Raw genomic sequence first — 20,785 nt, 5'->3', positions numbered from 1 at the left:
GTAGTTTCCCAGCAATAAGCTGTTAAGTCGAGACACACAGACAGACAGACAGACAGACAATTAAAGTCTGCTGGACCCTTGTACTAGCGTACTCGGGGAAAAGTTATTTACTCACAGAAATTCCTTGTAAATCTCTTGTGTGTAGTCACTTCTGACACCATGTTACGTTATGGCCTGTGTGTGTGTGTACATGTATATGCTTTGAATAAACACTCAACTCTCAGACAAATGAACAGGAAGCCCAATCTATTTGTCCAAATCGAGCCGTTTGGGGATAACCATTATACAACAATTTCAATTAAAACTTCTTGGCTGCACCTGGGAAATTGACACGTACGCCTTCATTCAGCCATTTGAAACCCTCCATTGCTTCACTCGCTCAGACTTTGTAATTGCTTTCACTGGGTGTGACAACAATCTCAAAGTTTGAAACCATAGAAGTACGTGAATATCTGTAATTCTGATGAATCAGAACTGATTTTCTTGTTTAATTTTCTAGAATTGCATCCCGTCTCAAAGACCTGTCTACGAGCAAACATCATTTGGGTGTTGTTTTTCTTTTATTACACTGATTCTCTTTTTTAAATTTTGTTAATCCATGCCCTATACCTCACTGAGTTGATTCAGTGTGAGACGACTTACATGTAATGCCTAGTTTCAGGTAAGAGGACCCAGAACAAAACTGACAAGATGTTTTATTTATTTACCTTTTTTTAGCGTGAAGAGATTTTCTGAATCAGACTTCCGTTCAAGCTAAAAGTTAAACTGAACATGCTTCTTCTTTGTTCTTGGGCTGAAACTCCCAGGTACACTCGTGTTTTTGCACGAGTGGATTTTAGCGTGTATGACCATTTTTACCCCGCCATTTTGGCAGCCATACACTGCTTTTGGAGGAGGCATGCTGGGTATTTTCGTGTTTCTATAACCCACCGGACTCTGACATGGGTTACATGATCTTTTCCGTGCGCATTTGGTCTTGTGCTTGCGTGTACACACGAAGGGGGTAAGGCACTAGCAGGTCGGCACATAAGTTGACCTGGAAGATTGGAAAAATCTCCACCTTTAACCCACAGACTATGCTTAATCCAGGGATGTCGTTAGGCGTCGGACATCGGACATAGACCGATTAAAAGGCTCAAATGTCCGATTCATGAGCGCGGTCATTGTCCGATAAGAACTCCATTCCTTCGGACAGCGTGTTATTTGATAATTTTCCTTTCATGATAAAAAATCTCCAAAAAGTGACCGAGCTCTCTCGCGTACAGGCCTGTGCACTGAAGTTGTGCAGTGCAGATCTTGCGTTTTCCGAACCGTTTGTGATATGAGCTGTTTGCGTACATCCGTCTACAGCACACTAAAGTTAGGGGAATGGGAGACAACTCCAACTGACCAAGGCTCGCGTCTGCTTTAATTTGCTTTCGGTTAGAGTGGAAGCGCACGGCACCGAATTATGCCACCAAAAAAAGCTAAAGCCTGCCAAACAACAACAAAAGCTGAACACGTTTGGCGTTTCAACGCCATCGTGTGCTACATTAGGGCCAAGAACATGGGAAAACACGGCTAGCAATAGCATCATTGTGGAAAATGACAGCGCCAATGACAGTGTCGCCGCTGAAACCTCCACAATCACGGAAAGTAAAGTTTCGTGACTTGAAGATGGTGTCGGTACAACAGGAAATTCGCACAGAGCGTCTTTTAATAAGGTTAACTATTTACGGCTGACCCTGTTTTGTACTAGTTGGTTAGAATTTGACAGCAAAGAGACCATCTGAACATAGGTAAACTGTTTTGTCGAATATGTCAAGAAAAAGCTCTGTCAGGAAATCATGCAGTTTGTGTGCCAATCAAAGTAAGAGTGCTGAAGTTTTTGGTTGCTTTTTAGTTTGTTTGTTTCTTTTTTGTGTGTGTCCTGTTTGAAACAAAAGTAATAAAACAATGTACGCACACAATGTTGGTGCATCTGATATCAATCAATCAATCAATATGAGGCTTATATCGCGCGTATTCCGTGGGTACAGTTCTAAGCTCAGGGATTTATTTTTTTAATTTTTTAATTTTTATTTTATGCAATTTATATCGCGCACATATTCAAGGCGCAGGGATTTATTTATGCCGTGTGAGATGGAATTTTTTTACACAATACATCACGCATTCACATCGGCCAGCAGATCGCAGCCATTTCGGCGCATATTCTACTTTTCACGGCCTATTATTCCAAGTCACACGGGTATTTTGGTGGACATTTTTATCTATGCCTATACAATTTTACCAGGAAAGACCCTTTTGTCAATCGTGGGATCTTTAACGTGCACACCCCAATGTAGTGTACACGAAGGGACCTCGGTTTTTCGTCTCATCCAAAAGACTAGCACTTAAACCCACCACCTAGGTTAGGAAAGGGGGGAGAAAATTGCTAACGCCCTGACCCAGGGTCGAACTCGCAACCTCTCGCTTCCGAACGCAAGTGCGTTTCCACTCGGCCACCCAGTCCTCTCTGAAATGAGTAGCTTTTCTCAGAAATCTCAGGATCCGAGAAGAATTCCCATGCCTGCTTCGTGTGATGTATGAACCATCCAGGCAGTTTAGTGTTCAAACATTCAATGAGGTCTTACTCCCGAGCTTTGGGCGGGGATGAAGCTCAGTCGGTAGCGCGCTGGATTTGTATCCAGTTGGCCGCTGTCAGCGTGAGTTCGTCCCCACGTTCGGCGAGAGATTTATTTCTCAGAGTCAACTTTGTGTGCAGACTCTCCTCGGTGTCCGAACACCCCCGTGTGTACACGCAAGCACAAGACCAAAAAGATCCTGTAATCCATGTCCGAGTTCGGTGGGTTATAGAAACACGAAAATACCCAGCATGCTTCCTCCGAAAGTGGCGTATGGCTGCCTAAATGGCAGGGTAAAAACGGTCATACACGTAAAGGCCGTGGGAGTTTCAGCCCATGAACGAACAAACTCCCGAGCTTTGAATTCAGTATGCTGACCCAACCAAATCAGTCCAAGGACACCTGATCAAAGACTTTGGCAACATTCAAAGCTGTCTTAGTGAGACTGACTTTGATCAAGTTTGTAATGATCGCCACGGTCACACCTTTCAGAGGAGTCACGACAGAATCATCTCCCTTGCCAACCTCTCCACTGTTAGAGGTGGGAAGAATCAGCAGCACGCTCGAAGCACCAATGGCAGCTCCCGTGTGGTACACATAAAACGGCTGACTTCGGCCAAAACCGAATTTGCGTTTTTCTGGCATTACTTCCCACCCCATGGCGTACAAGTTGTCTTTGCTGTGTTGCGTTTTTTCCACTGGCTGCCAGATTTGCTGCATGGTGGCAGGCTTCAGGTAGCCAGGCAGGTTGCAAGAGTGATGTGCAGAGCCAAGGTCGCTGCTAGGCTGATGCATGCCCGATGTAGGTGTCACAGCATTCCTGGGTTGTGGAGTGGTGTTTATGTCTTTGGGAGGAGCGGTTTTGCTGTCTGAAACACAATGCACAATCCTGTTAATGTTGCTCTGCAGAGCATGAACTCGAGTAATTTGATTATTATTTCTTGCTCTTCTGTGTTCTTGGGCTGTAATTCCCAGGGCTTTAATTTGTATGCTCGTCCCCCCACCTCACCCCTTGCCATTTAGGCAACAATACTATGTTTTACAGGGGAATGATTTGCAATAGCTAATATTCTGCTACTTTTCCAGTTACTGGTTGATTACTTCGGATTTTAAAATTTGCATAACTAGCTTAGAAAAAAATGCAAGGCAGAAGTTTCAGACCTTGCATACTGTCATGAAAGCACATTCTTCAGCTTCGACAAGTTTTGCTGTTTTCTTGCACTCACGTTCAGACTAACACACCAACAAAGAGCCAAAAACGACTTTGATCTCATTACATCCCTTCTAATGAAATGACCCGGAATTGTAATCGCGTTCAGGTTGAGGGGCTGGCGCCCAAGACGTGCGATTCCCAATAAAGACCCCTCCATTTTACGATCAATTTCTCCAGACAATTTAACTTTTGAAGGTCACAACTGCGAGGTTTTTAATGTACCTTGTTTCTGTGCGGTTTGACTGCCATGAGCCTCTCTGTACTGGTAGCTGTAGAGCATGGCGTTGCCAAAGTGGACCAGGTCGGTAACCGTTGACAACATCCCGCCCCCAGCGTACTTGTAAGCGCAGTCCACATAGGGCGCGTTCTCTAGGTGGTGGTTCTTGTTCCTGACGTAGAATCTGCAATTTTTTTTTTTAATTATCTGAGAAATAAGGTTAATAAATGAGTCGATCACAATTTTAAATATTAGGAAGGCCAACAGTCTGACAGCAACGTCAACAGCAGGCATGCACGCGGACACACACATGGACACACAGGCATGCACGCGGACACTCACATGGACACACAGGCATGCACGCACACACACATGGACACACAGGCATGCACGCGCACACACACATGGACACACAGCCATGCATGCGGACACACACATGGACACACAGCCATGCACGCGGACACACACATGGACACACAGGCATGCACGTGGACACACACATGGACACACAGGCATGCACGCGGACACACACATGGACACACAGCCATGCACGCGGACACACACATGGACACACAGGCATGCATGCACGTGGACACACACATGGACACACAGGCATGCACGCGGACACACACATGGACACACAGGCATGCACGTGGACACACACATGGACACACAGGCATGCACGCGGACACACACATGGACACACAGCCATGCACGCGGACACACACATGGACACACAGGCATGCATGCACGTGGACACACACATGGACACACAGGCATGCACGCGGACACACACATGGACACACAGGCATGCACGCGGACACTCACATGGACACACAGGCATGCACGCGGACAGACACATGGAAACACAGGCATGCACGCGGACACTCACATGGACACACAGCCATGCACGCGGACACACACATGGACACACAGGCATGCACGCGGACACTCACATGGACACACAGCCATGCACGCGGACACACACATGGACACACAGCCATGCACGCGGACACACACATGGACACACAGGCATGCACGCGGACACTCACATGGACACACAGGCATGCACGCGGACACACACATGGACACACAGGCATGCACGCGGACACACACACGGACACACAGGCATGCACGCGGACACACACACGGACACACAGGCATGCACGCGGACACACATGGACACACAGGCATGCACGCGGACACACACATGGACACACAGGCATGCACGCGGACACACACATGGACACACAGGCATGCACGCGGACACACACATGGACACACAGACATGCACGCGGACACACACATGGACACACAGACATGCACGCGGACACACACATGGACACACAGGCATGCACGCGGACACTCACATGGACACACAGGCATGCACGCGGACACACACATGGACACACACATGGACACACAGCCATGCACGCGGACACACACATGGACACACAGGCATGCACGCGGACACACACATGGACACACAGGCATGCACGCGGACACACACATGGACACACAGGCATGCACGCACACACATGGACACACAGGCATGCACGTGGACACACACATGGACACACAGGCATGCACGCACACACATGGACACACAGGCATGCACGCGGACACACACATGGACACACAGACATGCACGCGGACACACACATGGACACACAGGCATGCACGCGGACACTCACATGGACACACAGGCATGCACGCGGACACACACATGGACACACAGCCATGCACGCGGACACACACATGGACACTCACATGGACACACAGCCATGCACGCGGACACACACATGGACACACAGGCATGCACGCGGACACACACATGGACACACAGCCATGCACGCGGACACACACATGGACACACACATGGACACACAGACACGCACGCGGACACTCACATGGACACACAGGCATGCACGCGGACACTCACATGGACACACAGGCATGCACGCGGACACACACATGGACACACAGCCATGCATGCGGACACACACATGGACACACAGGCATGCACGCGGACACACACATGGACACACAGGCATGCATGCGGACACACACATGGACACACAGGCATGCACGCGGACACACACACGGACACACAGGCATGCACGCGGACACACATGGACACACAGGCATGCACGCGGACACACAGGCATGCACACGTACACACATGGACACACAGGCATGCACGCGGACACACATGGACACACAGGCATGCACGCGGACACACACATGGACACACAGGCATGCACGCGGACACACAGGCATGCACACGTACACACATGGACACACAGGCATGCACGCGGACACACACATGGACACACAGGCATGCACGCGGACACACACATGGACACACAGGCATGCACGCGGACACACACATGGACACACAGGCATGCACGCGGACACACACATGGACACACAGACATGCACGCGGACACACACATGGACACACAGGCATGCACGCGGACACACACATGGACACACAGGCATGCACGCGGACACACACATGGACACACAGGCATGCACGCGGACACACACATGGACACACAGGCATGCACGCGGACACTCACATGGACACACAGGCATGCACGCGGACACACACATGGACACACAGGCATGCACGCGGACACTCACATGGACACACAGGCATGCACGCGGACACACACATGGACACACAGGCATGCACGCGGACACACACATGGACACACAGGCATGCACGCGGACACACACATGGACACACAGGCATGCACGTGGACACACACATGGACACACAGGCATGCATGCATTCACGCACACACAATAACACACACCACTCAAGTGAGAACAAAACTGAGGAAAAAAAGAATGAAAAATGTGCAAATAAGGAGGGAGCATTCCAACCCCTTGCAAACAACTCCCACCCCGGGAGCCCCCTTCGTACTACAATGGCACCCCCCTTCGTAGTACAATGGCACCCCCCTTCGTAGTACAATGGCACCCCCCTTCGTAGTACAATGGCACCCCCCTTCGTAGTACAATGGCAATCCCCTTCGTAGTACAATGGCAACCCCCTTCGTAGTACAATGGCACCCCCCTTCGTAGTACAATGGCAACCCCCTTCGTAGTACAATGGCACCCCCCTTCGTAGTACAATGGCACCCCCCTTCGTAGTACAATGGCACCCCCCTTCGTAGTACAATGGCAACCCCCTTCGTAGTACAATGGCAACCCCCTTCGTAGTACAATGGCACCCCCCTTCGTAGTACAATGGCAACCCCCTTCGTAGTACAATGGCAACCCCCTTCGTAGTACAATGGCAACCCCCTTCGTAGTACAATGGCAACCCCCTTGGAAGACCTCCACAAATCTGAGAAAATCAGGTCTTAAAATGGAGGTAAATTTACAGAGTTCATGAACTTTCTTTTCTTTTCTTTCGTTATTTGGTGTTTGACGTCGTTTTCAACCACGAAGGTTATATCGCGACGGGGAAAGGGGGGGAGATGGGATAGAGCCACTTGTTAATTGTTTCTTGTTCACAAAAGCACTAATCAAAAAATTGCTCCAGGGGCTTGCAACGTAGTATAATATATTACCTTACTGGGAGAATGCAAGTTTCCAGTACAAAGGACTTAACATTTCTTACATACTGCTTGACTAAAATCTTTACAAAAATTGACTATATTCTATACAAGAAACACTTAACAAGGGTAAAAGGAGAACAGAATACGTTAGTCGCCTCTTACGACATGCTGGGGAGCATCGGGTAAATTCTTCTCCCTAACCCGCGGGGGGTAGTTCATGAACAGAAAGTCTGAGAAAAGCAAGGTCTTAAAGGGAGGAAGTCTTAAATTGGGGGTCTGGGCGGGGATGTAGCTCAGTCGGTAGTGCGCTAGATTTGTATCCAGTTGGCCGCTGTCAGCGTGAGTTCGTCCCCACGTTCGGCGAGAGATTTATTTCTCAGAGTCAACTTTGTGTGCAGACTCTCCTCGGTGTCCGAACACCCCCGTGTGTACACGCAAGCACAAGACCAAGTGCGCACGAAAAAGATCCTGTAATCCATGTCAGAGTTCGGTGGGTTACAGAAACACGAAAATACCCAGCATGCTTCCTCCGAAAACGGCGTATGGCTGCCTAAATGGCGGGGTAAAAAACGGTCATACACGTAAAATTCCACTCGTGTAAAAAACACGAGTGTACGTGGGAGTTTCAGCCCACGAACGCAGAAGAAGAAAGTGGGGGTCATAAAAGAGAGGGTCCACTGTACTCCATGTTTACATATCAAAAGGTTGCCATAGCACCAGCTATGTCATTGTGGATTTGTTTGTTTGTTTGTTTGCTTAACGCCCAGCCGACCACGAAGGGACATATCAGGGCGGTGCTGCTTTGACATATAACGTGCGCCACACACAAGACAGAAGTCGCAGCACAGGCTTCGTGTCTCACCCAGTCACATTATTCTGACACCGGACCAACCAGTCCTAGCACTAACCCCATAATGCCGGTGTAGCAGCCTATTTTGAAGCAGCCCAGTTTGACCGGGAGGTCATTCTGGGCTAGCCCAGAATGACCTCCCGGTCATTCTAGGCTAGCCTATTTTGACCGGGAGGTCATTCTGGGCTAGTCAGTTTTGACCCCCCTCTAGTCAATTTTGACCCCTCCTGCAAACTTAAGGAATGAGTACATTAAGACGATTAGAAACAATATTCATGCATATATGTATATAACTACATATATCTAAGGTTTGAGGGGGGGGTCATTCTGGGCTAGCCCAGAATGACCTCCCGGTCAAAATCAGCTAGCCCAGAATGACCCCCCGGTCAAAACTGACTAGGCCAGTCAGTTTTGACCCCCCCTTCAAACTTCAAGAATAAGTACTTTAAGACTTTTTAAACCGAAATGAATGTAAATGTGGACAATATTTGTTAGAAAAATGATATTACAACAAACAAAACAAAAACCCTTAACTTTTTTTCAACAACAACAAAAAAAGTTTCGACGCTTCCCTTCAAACTTCAAGAATAAGTACACTAGGACCTCTTAAAACAAAACATACGCATGTATGTATGCATCTATGCATCTCCCCAGGTTGGGGGGGGGGGGGGGGGGGTCAAAATCAGCTAGCCCAGAATGACCCCCCCCCCCGGTCAAAACTGACTAGGCCAGTCAGTCTTGACCTCCCTCTCAAACTTCTAGAATAAGTACTTTAGGACCATTTAAAACGAAATATATGTAAATGTGCACGGTATATGTTGGAAAAATGATTTTTAACGAAATCGAAAAAAATCCACAGAAATTACTTTAAAAAAATAAAAATAAATTATACAAAGTTTCGACACTTCCCTTCAAACTTCAAGAATAAATACACTAGGACCTTTTAAAACGAAATGTACACATATATGTATGCATCTATGCATCCCCACAATTTTTTTTTTTTGTTTTTTGGGGGGGGGGGGGGTCAAAATCAGCTAGCCCAGAATGACCCCCCGGTCAAAACTGACTAGGCCAGTCAATGACTGCCCCCCCCCCCCCAAAAAAAAAAAAAAAAAAAAACCCACTTGTGGGGATGCATAGATGCATATATATATGTGTACATTTCGTTTTAAAAGGTCCTAGTGTATTTATTCTTGGAGTTTGAAGGGAAGTGTCGACACTTTTTATAATTCATTTTTATTTTTTTACATATATTTCGTTTTAAAAGGTCCAAAAGTACTTATTCTTGAAGTTTGAAGGGGAGGTCAAAAGTGACTGGCCTAGTCAGTTTTGACCGGGGGGGTCATTCTGGGCTAGCTGATTTTGACCGGGATGCATAGATGCATACATATATAGGTATATTTCGTTTTAAAAGGTTCTAGTGTATTTATTCTTGAAGTTTGAAGGGAAGCGTCGAAACTATTTTTTTTTTTTTTTTTTTTTTTTTTAAAGAAAGGTTTTTTCGAAAAAAATTTCGATTTAAAAAAAAAATCATTTTTCCAACAAATACTGTGCACATATACAATATAATTTGTTTTAAAAGGTCGTAAAGTACTTATTCTTGAAGTTTGAAGGGGAGGTCAAAATTGACTGGCCTAGTCAGTTTTGACCAGGGGGGGTCATTCTGGGCTAGCTGATTTTGACCGGGAGGTCATTCTGGGCTAGCCCAGAATGACTGCCCCCCCCCCCCCCCCCCCAAAAAAAAAAATTGTGGGGATGCATAGATGCATACATATATGCGTATATTTCGTTTTAAAAGGTTCTAGTGTATTTATTCTTGAAGTTTGAAGGGAAGCGTCGAAACTTTTTATTTAATTTTTTTTTTCTAAGAAAGTTTTTTTCGATTTTTTTTAATATTTAAAAAAAAAATAATTTTTCCAACAAATACTGTGCACATTTACAATATAATTTGTTTTAAAAGGTCGTAAAGTACTTATTCTTGAAGTTTGAAGGGGAGGTCAAAATTGACTGGCCTAGTCAGTTTTGACCGGGGGGGGGGGGGGGGGGGGGGAGGGGTCATTCTGGCCTAGCTGATTTTGACCGGGAGGTCATTCTAGGCCCCCCGTAAACTTGTGGAGATGCATAGATGCATTTATTTATTTGTACATTTCGTTTTAAAAAGTCCTAGTGTACTTATATTTGAAGTTTCAAAGGAGGTGTCAAAATTTTTTTTAATTTTTTTATATTTTTTTTATTTGTTTAGATCATTTTTGCAACAAATATTGTGCACATATACATATATTTCGTTTTAAAAGGTCCTAACGTACTTATTCTTGAAGTTTGAAGGGGAGGTCAAAACTGACTGGCCTAGTCAGTTTTGAACGGGGGGGGGGGGGGGGGGGGGTCATTCTGGGCAAGCTGATTTTGACCGGGAGGTCATTCTGGGCCCCGCTAAACTTGTGGAGATGCATAGATGCATTTATTTATTTGTACATTTCGTTTTAAAAGGTCCTAGTGTACATATTCTTGAAGTTTAAAGGGAAGCGTCGACACTTTTCTATTTTTTTAATTTTTTTAAAGTAAGTATTTTTCGATTTGTTTTTTTCGATTTAAAAAAAATCATTTTTCCAACAAATACTGTGCACATATACATATATTTCATTTTAAAAGGTCCTAAAGTACTTATTCTTGAAGTTTGAAGGGGAGGTCAAAACTGACTGGCCTAGTCAGTTTTGACCGGGGGGTCATTCTGGGCTAGCTGATTTTGACCGGGAGGTCATTCTGGGCTAGCCCAGAATGACTGCCCCCCCAAAACAAACTTGTGGGGATGCATAGATGCATACCTATATGTGTACATTTCGTTTTAAAAGGTCCTAGTGGATTTATTCTTAAAGTTTGAAGGTAAGCGTCGAAACATTTTTTGGTTTTTTTTGAAAAAAAGTACGTTTTGCTCGATTTTTGTTGTTGATTTTTTTAAAAATCATTTTTCCAACAAATACTGTGCTCATATACATATATTTCGTTTTAAAAGGTCCTAAAGTACTTATTCTTAAAGGTTGAAGGGGAGGTCAAAACTGACTGGCCTAGTCAGTTTTGACCGGGGGGTCATTCTGGGCTAGCTGATTTTGACCCCCCCCCCCAAACCTGGGGAGATGCATAGATGCATACATACATGCGTATGTTTTGTTTTAAGAGGTCCTAGTGTACTTATTCTTGAAGTTTGAAGGGAAGCGTCGAAACTTTTTTTTTAATTTTTTTTTATAATTAAGGGTTTTTATTTTGTGTGTTGTAATATCAATTTTTTAACAAATATTGTCCACATTTACATTCATTTCGGTTTAAAAAGTCTTAAAGTACTTATTCTTGAAGTTTGAAGGGGGGTTCAAAACTGACTGGCCTAGTCAGTTTTGACCGGGGGGTCATTCTGGGCTAGCTGATTTTGACCGGGATGTCATTCTGGGCTAGCCCAGAATGACCCCCCCCCCCCCCAAATTTGTGGAGATGCATAGATGCATTCATTTATGCGTACATTTCGTTTTAAAAGGTCCTAGTGTACTTTTTTTTTTAAGTTTCATAGGAAGCGTCAAAACTTTTTTTAATTTTTTTTAGAATTTTATTTTTATTTTTTTATTTTTTAGATCATTTTTCCAACAGATTTTGTGCACACATACATATATTTCGTTTCAAATGGTCCTAACGTACTTATTCTTAACGTTTGAAGGGGGGGTCAAAACTGACTGGGGGGGGGTCAAAATTGGCTAGCCCAGAATGACCTCCCGGTCAAAATCAGCTAGCCCAGAATGACCTCCCGGTCAAAACTGACTATGTGTGAAAATGGCCTGTTACACCGGACGCCAGGCGGAGCAGCCACTAGATTGCCAATTTTAAAGTCTTAGGTATGACCCGGCCGGAGTTCGAACCCACGACCTCCCGATCACGGGGCGGACGCCTTACCACTAGGCCCACCGTGCCGGTCTGTCATTGTGGATGTAAAAGCAGACAAGAATAAGAAGTGGAAAACAACAAAAACATTGTTCGCTCAGAGGTCAATCGCTAGCTGGCACTATGATTTTGGTTGAGCACCTCAAAAGCCCACATGTGTATTTTCCTTTATTTCGTGGTGCACCGAATTTAAAAAACAACAGTGAATAAATAAAACAAAAGCATATGAATTATGATGCAATAAGGGCCTTTGCTGAAACAAGCACGACCACAATCTCCCCTTGCTTACCTGGAGCGGTTGTAGATGAGAGGTTCGTTCTCATCCAGGTAGGTGCTGTCAAGGCCAAGGTCACTGATGAGAAGGCGAATGAGGTCGGGAAACTTCCGCTTGGTGGCGCCCTCTAGCACGGCAGCTATCAGCGTCCAGCCGTGAGTTGTGTACAGAAACTTGGAGTCTGAAAAATATACTGACAAAATATACTTTTTAAAGACAGATTCTTCTTCTTCATCAATAAGGTTGAAACTCCCACGTTAACATGTTTTTTGCACGAGTGGGATTTTAAGTGTATGACCATTTTTACCCTTCCATTTAGACAGCCATACGCCACTTTCTGGGGAAGCATGCTGGATATTTTCGTGTTTTAATAACCCACTGAACTCTGACATGGATTACAGGATATTTTGTGTGCGCTTTTGGTCATGTATGCGTGTACACAGGAAGGGGGAAGAAGTCACACAAATTAACCTGGGAGATAGGAAAATGCTCCACCCTTAGCCCACCAGATGCGGTCTGGATTCGAACATGCGACCTTCTTCATGTAAGGCCAGCATCTTATCCACTAGGTCTTTGTGCCTGTCTAAAGACAGATTCAATAAGGACACGAACAAAATAGTGTTGACCTGATTTAAAAGTTTAGGCTTAGCAGAAAAATAGGTTAGGATGGATTACCTTAACTACACATTTTGGGTGGGTGGGGGGTGTAATGAAGAGAGACGCAAGACAAGGAAATTTGTTAATTCTTCACCCCCCCGTGGGTTAGGGGGAAGAATGTACCCGATGCTCCCCAGCATGTCTTAGGAGGCGACTAACGGATTCTTTTCTCCTTTTACTCTTGTTAAGTGTCTCTTGTATAGAATATAGTCAATTTTTGTAAAGATTTTAGTCAAGCAGTATGTAAGAAATGTTAAGTCCTTTGTACTGGAAACTTGCATTCTCCCAGTAAGGTAATATATTGTACTACGTTGCAAGCAACCTGTCCTTAAGAAAGCGAGAGAGAGCGAGAGAGAGAGAGAGAGAGAGAGAGAGAGAGAGAGAGAGAGAGAGAGAGAGAGAGAGAGAGAGAGAGAGAGAGAGAGAGAGAGAGAGAGAAAGCGAGAGAGAGAGAGAGAGAGAGAGTGAGAGAGAGTGAAAGAGAGAGAGAGAGCGAGAACGATGGACAGACAGAGGCAGACACTAAGAAACAACAAGTTTCTTCTTCAGAGAAACCAACACTTCAAGCTCAAACACAAGGCAGACCTGGCTTATGCACAAGAGGGTCATCTTTAAACAGAGCGAGGGCCGACTCAGTGGAGTCCAGTTTGTCTTTGATGTAGTACTCCTCCAGCAAAAACTCTCCCGTTACTGCCAGCGTTTTGGAGGGATTCTTCTTCTCCGCTGCTGGAACTGCGGGGGCTGTAGTGGTGGCAGATGATGCGTTATCTTTGGCAGCGTCCTTTGTTTTGAAGTAATCCTTGCTGTAGTGACGAACGCCTGACAGGTGTGACACCAGTTGCCTTGTGGTAACTGTTACCTGAAACCGAAGTCTGTTCAGTGAATCAGGTGAACGATGATGTAATATCTTTGGCAGTGACCTTCGTTTTGAAGTCATCTTTGTTGTAGTAACGAATGCCTGACTGTGGCACCAGCTGTCTTGTGGTCACCTTTACCTGCAAGCAAAAATCGAAGTTACAGTGAATAATGATGCGTTTTCTTTGGCAGTGTCCTTCGTTTTGATACCTGTTACCTGTATTCACAGTTTGACAGGTGCATGTGTCGTGTAAAACAGGGAGCTGCATTAGATCAAGGAATATTAAAACAAGAAGAGCAAACGCTCGATCGAGTCACTTTCGCAGTTCTGAATATTATATGAGGCATCAGATGGACAGGAAGAAATTGCTATTCACAACACAATACAGATGTAAATAATTTGATGTAAAGAATAATCCTATAAAGTTTGAATCAAATCCGATGAATAGTTTCAGAGATATGATATTTCAATTTTTTTCCTTCAAGACATACCTGTGACCTTGAAAAAGGTCAAAGGTCACCAAAGCAGACGTCAAAGTGTAGAGGTCACTGGGAGTCACGTTCACATAAAATTTGAGCCCGGTCACTTTTATAGTTTCCGAGAAAAGCCCAACGTTAAGTTGTGTGTTGCCGAACAGAAAAGGCTAGTTATCTCCCTTGTTTTTCTGATAACGTTCGTAAAAGGCTACAGATGTAAATACTTTGATGTAAAGAATAATCCTACAAAGTTTCAATCACATCCGATGAACTTTGTCAAAGATATAAAATGTCTAATTTTTCCTTTGACGCTGACCTGTGACCTTGAAAAAGGTCAAAGGTCAACGAAACCATCGTTAAAGTGTAGAGGTCATTGGAGGTCACGATTAAACAAAATATGAGCCGGATCGCTTTGATAGTTTCCGAGAAAAGTGACTCAAAAAAGTTAAAAAAAAGTAAAACACTTCAATATGGTCTTATAATATGGCATTTAATGATTAAAATGACAGGTTATATCTGACACTGACAGTCAAATCCAACAGCCAATCAGCCTGAAACCATTCTGATCAGTATACCTCATACTTGTACACGTACATGTACTTATATTATCACCGTCTGCAATTGTTTGAAATCACAAAGTCGTGATCCCAGTGGAACAGCTGATGTTGCCTCATGTCAACACTTGATATTATTCAAATAACCAACTTTAAACAATCCTATTTAAAGGCACAGTAAGCCTCCCGTAAACCATCACAGAGCTCCCCGAGCCTCTACATTCAGTGCAAGCATACTTCCATTTGAACGCTCACCGAACGGGAACATCCTGGCTGCTTTCTGTCGAGAGTGAGACATTTTCAAAGAATTTATTTTCGTGGACTATCTGAACAGACTATCAGGCGCCTCGTTTTGATGCTAGACCTAACTTTTCAAATCTAAATAATAAATTGACAGCTTGTTACACAAACATTCTTAAATCATAAAAGAATTCTTTTTCATCAAGACAGGATCAGTACAATTCAAAGTTTTGAAAGCTTAAAAAAAGAAAAGCCCGGAAACCTGTCACGCAAAACGTCTTTCTCGTAGCAGATGACGGTTCTGCATAGCGTCAGTTCCTCTGAACGGTCAACCGCCACTGCTCTAGTTTGTGTGACTAGCAGCCGTTTCTTGCATTTTAAATTCAGAGGTACACAATAACGTGCTATTGCAGTTAAGCTTACAGCGAGTCGCATTGAAATCACAAACTGACGACTAAATTGTGAAAAAAAGGCAACTGGATCACACGGGTTCACGATGGCTGAGGAGGGGTAAGATAAACCACGCAAAAATAAATTCTTTAAAAATTGATCGCTCTTTACGAGGGCACCTAGGATGTTCTGAAGCGGTGAGTGTTTAAATGAAAGGGTGTTTGTACTGTGTGTAAAAGCCTGACAATGTCTGTGATGGTTTACGGGAGGCTGACTGTGCCTTTAAGTTTAATAACATTATAACCCTAATTAATTGGTTTTGATATTCATCATCCACTAGGACATATGTGCCTTTGGACCATTGATACATGGTATTATTGTGTCATTATCGTCAAAGAGCATTCGCAATCACAATCACATGCATGCAAATTGCAATACCACAGTTGCACAAATGTACAGACCTTTTCCCCATTTACTGTCTTCTCAGGGAACTGAGGCACATAGGCTTGCACAGGCTTGTCAAGGTCAAGGTCACCATTCTCCATCGCCTTGGCAACTGCAGCCATGGTGATAGACTTGCTGATGCTGGCGATTCGCATAACTGATTCCGGCTTGCATGGTAAGCGATTCTCAACATCAGCGTAACCAAGACCTGAAGAATGAGCAAAAAAGAGCAGTTATTTTTTTGTCTGTTTAAAATGGCAGCATGAAGGGGGTTGCACACGTACACATATCACACACACACACACACTCATTCACACACACACACACACACACACACACACACACACACACACACAAGAAACAAATAAATACACATGTGTTTGCAAAAAAATTCTCACTCACAGAACAAGAAAATTCTGTCATTCTTTTTACAACATGTACTCAAATAGCTCTCAAATAGCTGACATACATGTAGGAATTTTGTAAACACAGCAAAACCTCCCAGTTACGACCTTCAATTTCAAAATGTCAAGAAAAATTGGTTGTAAAATGGAGGGGTTCTTCATTGGGAATCACACATTACGGATCCCTAACACTGTAACAGAGACACCCACTGCTCACAGTTGCGCGAGCAAGAGTTGAGGCAGCTAGGCATCAGTGATTCAGTACACACAGTTGCCATGGGTAAACTGAGATGAAAGTCGTTGTTGGTCGGTCAGAGAAAAGAGGACATTGTTCTTGGGACATCAGAGGTTTTCTTGTACTGTCTTAGTGTCTACTGACATTCCCATATTTCTGAAATGTTTACAATATGCATATATATATATATAACAGCAGGGGGGGGGGGGGGATTATGTGTGAGGAAATCTTATTAAACATCTACCTTGTGTCCAAACAAGCTGACCATCCACACTGACAGCCACCACAAGACCAGGCGAACCACATTCATCCTGAAAAAAGACAACAACAACGTAGTCATCTTTCAAATTCATACATACATACATGTATATTCCGCTGATGACGACATTGGAAAATAGATCTGTTCATCCTGGACTCAGGCCTGGCTAAAAATCAATGGTGATGTACCTTGTCTTGATGCTAAATGGCGTAACTGACAGACAGACAGACTTGCATACACTAAGTAATTACAGCAATAAATGACACACAGATTAAAAACCAGCACCTATGAGCCAGTATGTGCATACTCGGTCAGTAGTCACACATACAGACACTCCAGGGGTCGACACTAACTTATTTGGCCTGGGGCCACACTGGCCCCAGAGATGGAAATTGCTGGGGCGGAAAAAAAAATCTGGGGCCCACTCTCAGTATTCACGTGCGGCAATGCATTGTCTGTTTTTCTTCATCGTACTGAAGCCAGGGAAATTCTTTCAACCATTTGACATTGAAATTACGACAGCGCTTCGCGCTTTTGGCTGCATCGGTCTCCTTTTTTCGTTTCTCTCCACCCTGTTCTTCATCTTCATTTCCATGTCTTTTTACACCAGGGATGTGTCGCCACATTTTGCGTTTGGCATTTGAAGGCGATACTTATCTCTCACGCTAAAGAGCGCAATCTGGGAGTTATTTCCCTTACGACATTGTCCTTCGACGATTTGAATGTGTTTTTTTCTTGACTGCGGCATTGATCGTAACGCAAATTTCAGTGACGACTTTGACTGGCGATTTTTAGTGATTGGCTCTGCTGGCATTAGAATTTTCGGTTTGTCATTGTTGGAATTTATCCTGGGGCGGAGTGGGCCCCAAGCTTCGGCAATGTTTGGGGCGGAACACAAAACTCTGGGGCGTTCCGCCCCCCGCCCCCGCTAGTGTCGAACCCTGCACTCCCAAACACACACACACATAAAGCTGATGGATTTAATTCAATACACAAGATCAAGTTCAAGCTTACTTCTCCTTCCTTCGGGCCAAAATGTTAAAATGTTAAAAGTTGATTTTTAAGATTCAACATGAGAAGTTATTCTTCTCTGACATAAAGGTGACACAGCTCCCACAATTTTTGGCCAATGGAACTTAAAGCCACACGTGCCTGTGTAAGGCCTTAAAAAAAAAATAGGTGTGGTTACGGTAACCCGACCTACCCTATTTTTAGGGGCCGACCCTATAACTTTTTATTACATTTGTAAAAAAAAAAAAAAAATTTAAATTAAAAATAAATAAATAAAATAAAAAAACGAGTGCAGAAAACGCAATGAAAGCGAAAGCACTTATTTCCCTGTCAAGTAGGTTTAATTTGTACACATTAGAAAAAAAAGTTAAAAAAAAAAAAGTGATTGCCTACCTTCCTACCCTATTTTTGCTGGCTATGTTACCTTAACCACACCTATTTTTTTTTTAGCCTAAATAAAACAATTGAAAAAAAATTCAAGCTGCCAAAATAAAAAACAAGTCGCGTAAGGCGAAAATACAATATTTAGTCAAGTAGCTGTCGAACTCACAGAATGAAACTGAACGCAATGCAACGCAGCAAGACCGTATACTCGTGGTCCACCGCTCACGGCATAGGCAGTGAAATTGACAAGAAGAGCGGGGTAGTGGTTACGCTATGCTGCATAGCACGCTTTTCTGTACCTCTCTTCGTTTTAACTTTCTGAGCGTGTTTTTAATCCAAACATATCATATCTATATGTTTTTGGAATCAGGAACCGACAAGGAATAAGATGAAACTGTTTTTAAATTGATTTGGAAAATTTAATTTTGATAATAATTTTTATATATTTAATTTTCAGAGCTTGTTTTTAATCCGAATATAACATATTTATATGTTTTTGGAATCAGCAAATGATGGAGAATAAGATAAACGTAAATTTGGATCGTTTTATAAATTTTTATTTTTTTTTACAATTTTCAGATTTTTAATGACCAAAGTCATTAATTAATTTTTAAGCCACCAAGCTGAAATGCAATACCGAAGTCCGGGCTTCGTCGAAGATTACTTGACCAAAATTTCAACCAATTTGGTTGAAAAATGAGGGCGTGACAGTGCCGCCTCAACTTTCACGAAAAGCCGGATATGACGTCATCAAAGACATTTATCAAAAAAATGAAAAAAACGTTCGGGGATTTCATACCCAGAAACTCTCATGTCAAATTTCATAAAGATCGGTCCAGTAGTTTAGTCTGAATCGCTCTACACACACACACACACACACACACACACACGCACAGACAGACAGACACACATACACCACGACCCTCGTTTCGATTCCCCCTCTATGTTAAAATATTTAGTCAAAACTTGACTAAATATAAAAAGGTCACCGAGACCTACCAGCCCTAATGTTTTAGGCCTTGTCATAGGAAACAAATTTTATTTTTGCCTTAAAATTAATATACTTGTGCATGCAAGCCTGCCCATGTGTCTCTGCATGATTGTGTAAATGTATCCCCATTTTATTTTTAAGAATTCCCTCTTTTAAGGCCTAATTTTCTCATTTTTTTGCCTAAAAAAAGGAGGGTTCTTAAAAGGAGGGTTCCATTTTAAAAGTTTGCCTCTTCCAAAACCATTGAAAATGATTAATGAAATTCAATTTTAATGACCAATTGATACCTTCCTTCTCTGGCACAAGTCTGTGGCTTGCTCCATGGCTTCCTTCAGTGACAGTGACTTGCCTGGCCGTCTTTGTTTCACCATCTTCATCGCATCTCCTGCGTCCTCTGCCTCGCATCCTGATTCATTTGAATTGTACCTGCTTCTGCTCAGAAAGAACACTGTTGCACCAACAACAACTGCTGCAATAATAAAGCTCCCTGCACCATAGTGTTTGTAGTGACTCCATATTGGACCCAAAGCACTGTCCTTTTCATTTCGTTGCTGTGAAGAATAACTGTTCCTTAGCTGAACGTCAGACAGGAGTGCGTTCCCGAGGCTGCACCACGCAAAATGGTCTGGTTTAGCAGGCCAAGAAGGATGCTGAAAAAATGATCCCTTAGGTGCTGCACACACATTTTTAGAGTGTTGAAGAGTCGAATACCATCGACCAGAAGACAGAAAATCCGTCGACGCAGCGGAGAACAAAGCACAAGTTTCAACTTTCGATTTCAGATAGGGCTTGATGCAAACAATGACATGGACGTTTGTGTGGCTCCCCGATGGAAATCCACGATTAGCGCATAAATTCAGACCAACTTTTGCGCGAGAAGACGTGATTCGTAGCATGGTGACTTGCACTATCAAATCTGCTTCCCACAGTCTTTATCAAATAGCATTTACGCAGTCAGACAATGGACTTTGTAAGAGTTCTCCAGTTGTCTCAGTAGCAAAGACGATTGATAAAAGTACACACTGTGCGCGGAAAGTAGGCCAAGGTGAAGGTCTCTGATAAAGCAAAGTGCAAACCAGTTAAAGATAGAAGGTTTTACAACAAACTTTCATGAAATCAGGCAATTTATTTGTTTTTCATAAAAAATAAAAAATAATGAGTTAAATTAGAGTAACTTCTATACATATATTTACTAAGCAAACGACTCTGTAACAAAAACCTCAAACAGGTCAGC

The 20,785-nt window shown here is 43.7% G+C and overlaps 1 protein-coding gene across 1 annotated transcript; it reads right to left on the bottom strand.

Annotated features, from left to right (window-relative positions):
• Positions 1-231: 231 nt before the first annotated feature.
• On the bottom strand, positions 232-20,557 carry LOC138950720 (serine beta-lactamase-like protein LACTB, mitochondrial). Its single transcript, XM_070322442.1, has 7 exons — positions 19,839-20,557; positions 17,151-17,217; positions 16,285-16,475; positions 13,893-14,166; positions 12,666-12,831; positions 4,039-4,217; positions 232-3,472 (listed from the first exon to the last, which is right to left on the bottom strand). The coding sequence occupies exons 1-7, from the start codon at positions 20,445-20,447 to the stop codon at positions 2,991-2,993; spliced, it is 1,968 nt and encodes a 655-aa protein (XP_070178543.1). The 5' UTR covers positions 20,448-20,557; the 3' UTR covers positions 232-2,990.
• Between the last annotated feature and the right edge of the window lie 228 nt (positions 20,558-20,785).

The sequence above is a fragment of the Littorina saxatilis genome, linkage group LG16 (assembly GCF_037325665.1).
Source record: "Littorina saxatilis isolate snail1 linkage group LG16, US_GU_Lsax_2.0, whole genome shotgun sequence".
NCBI classification, from domain to species: Eukaryota; Metazoa; Mollusca; class Gastropoda; order Littorinimorpha; family Littorinidae; genus Littorina; species Littorina saxatilis.
The sequence above is the reverse complement of the archived record's forward strand: the minus strand, read 5'-3'. Positions and strand labels throughout refer to the sequence as shown.

Coding starts and splice junctions, on each gene's coding strand:
- LOC138950720 (XM_070322442.1), bottom strand. CDS start 20,447: ATGCTACGAATCACGTCTTCTCGCGCAAAAGTTGGTCTGAATTTATGC. Junction 14,167..16,284: donor AGACAGTAAATGGGGAAAAG/GTCTGTACATTT, acceptor CTTCGGTTTCAG/GTAACAGTTACCACAAGGCA. Junction 12,832..13,892: donor CCCTCTTGTGCATAAGCCAG/GTCTGCCTTGTG, acceptor TATATTTTTCAG/ACTCCAAGTTTCTGTACACA.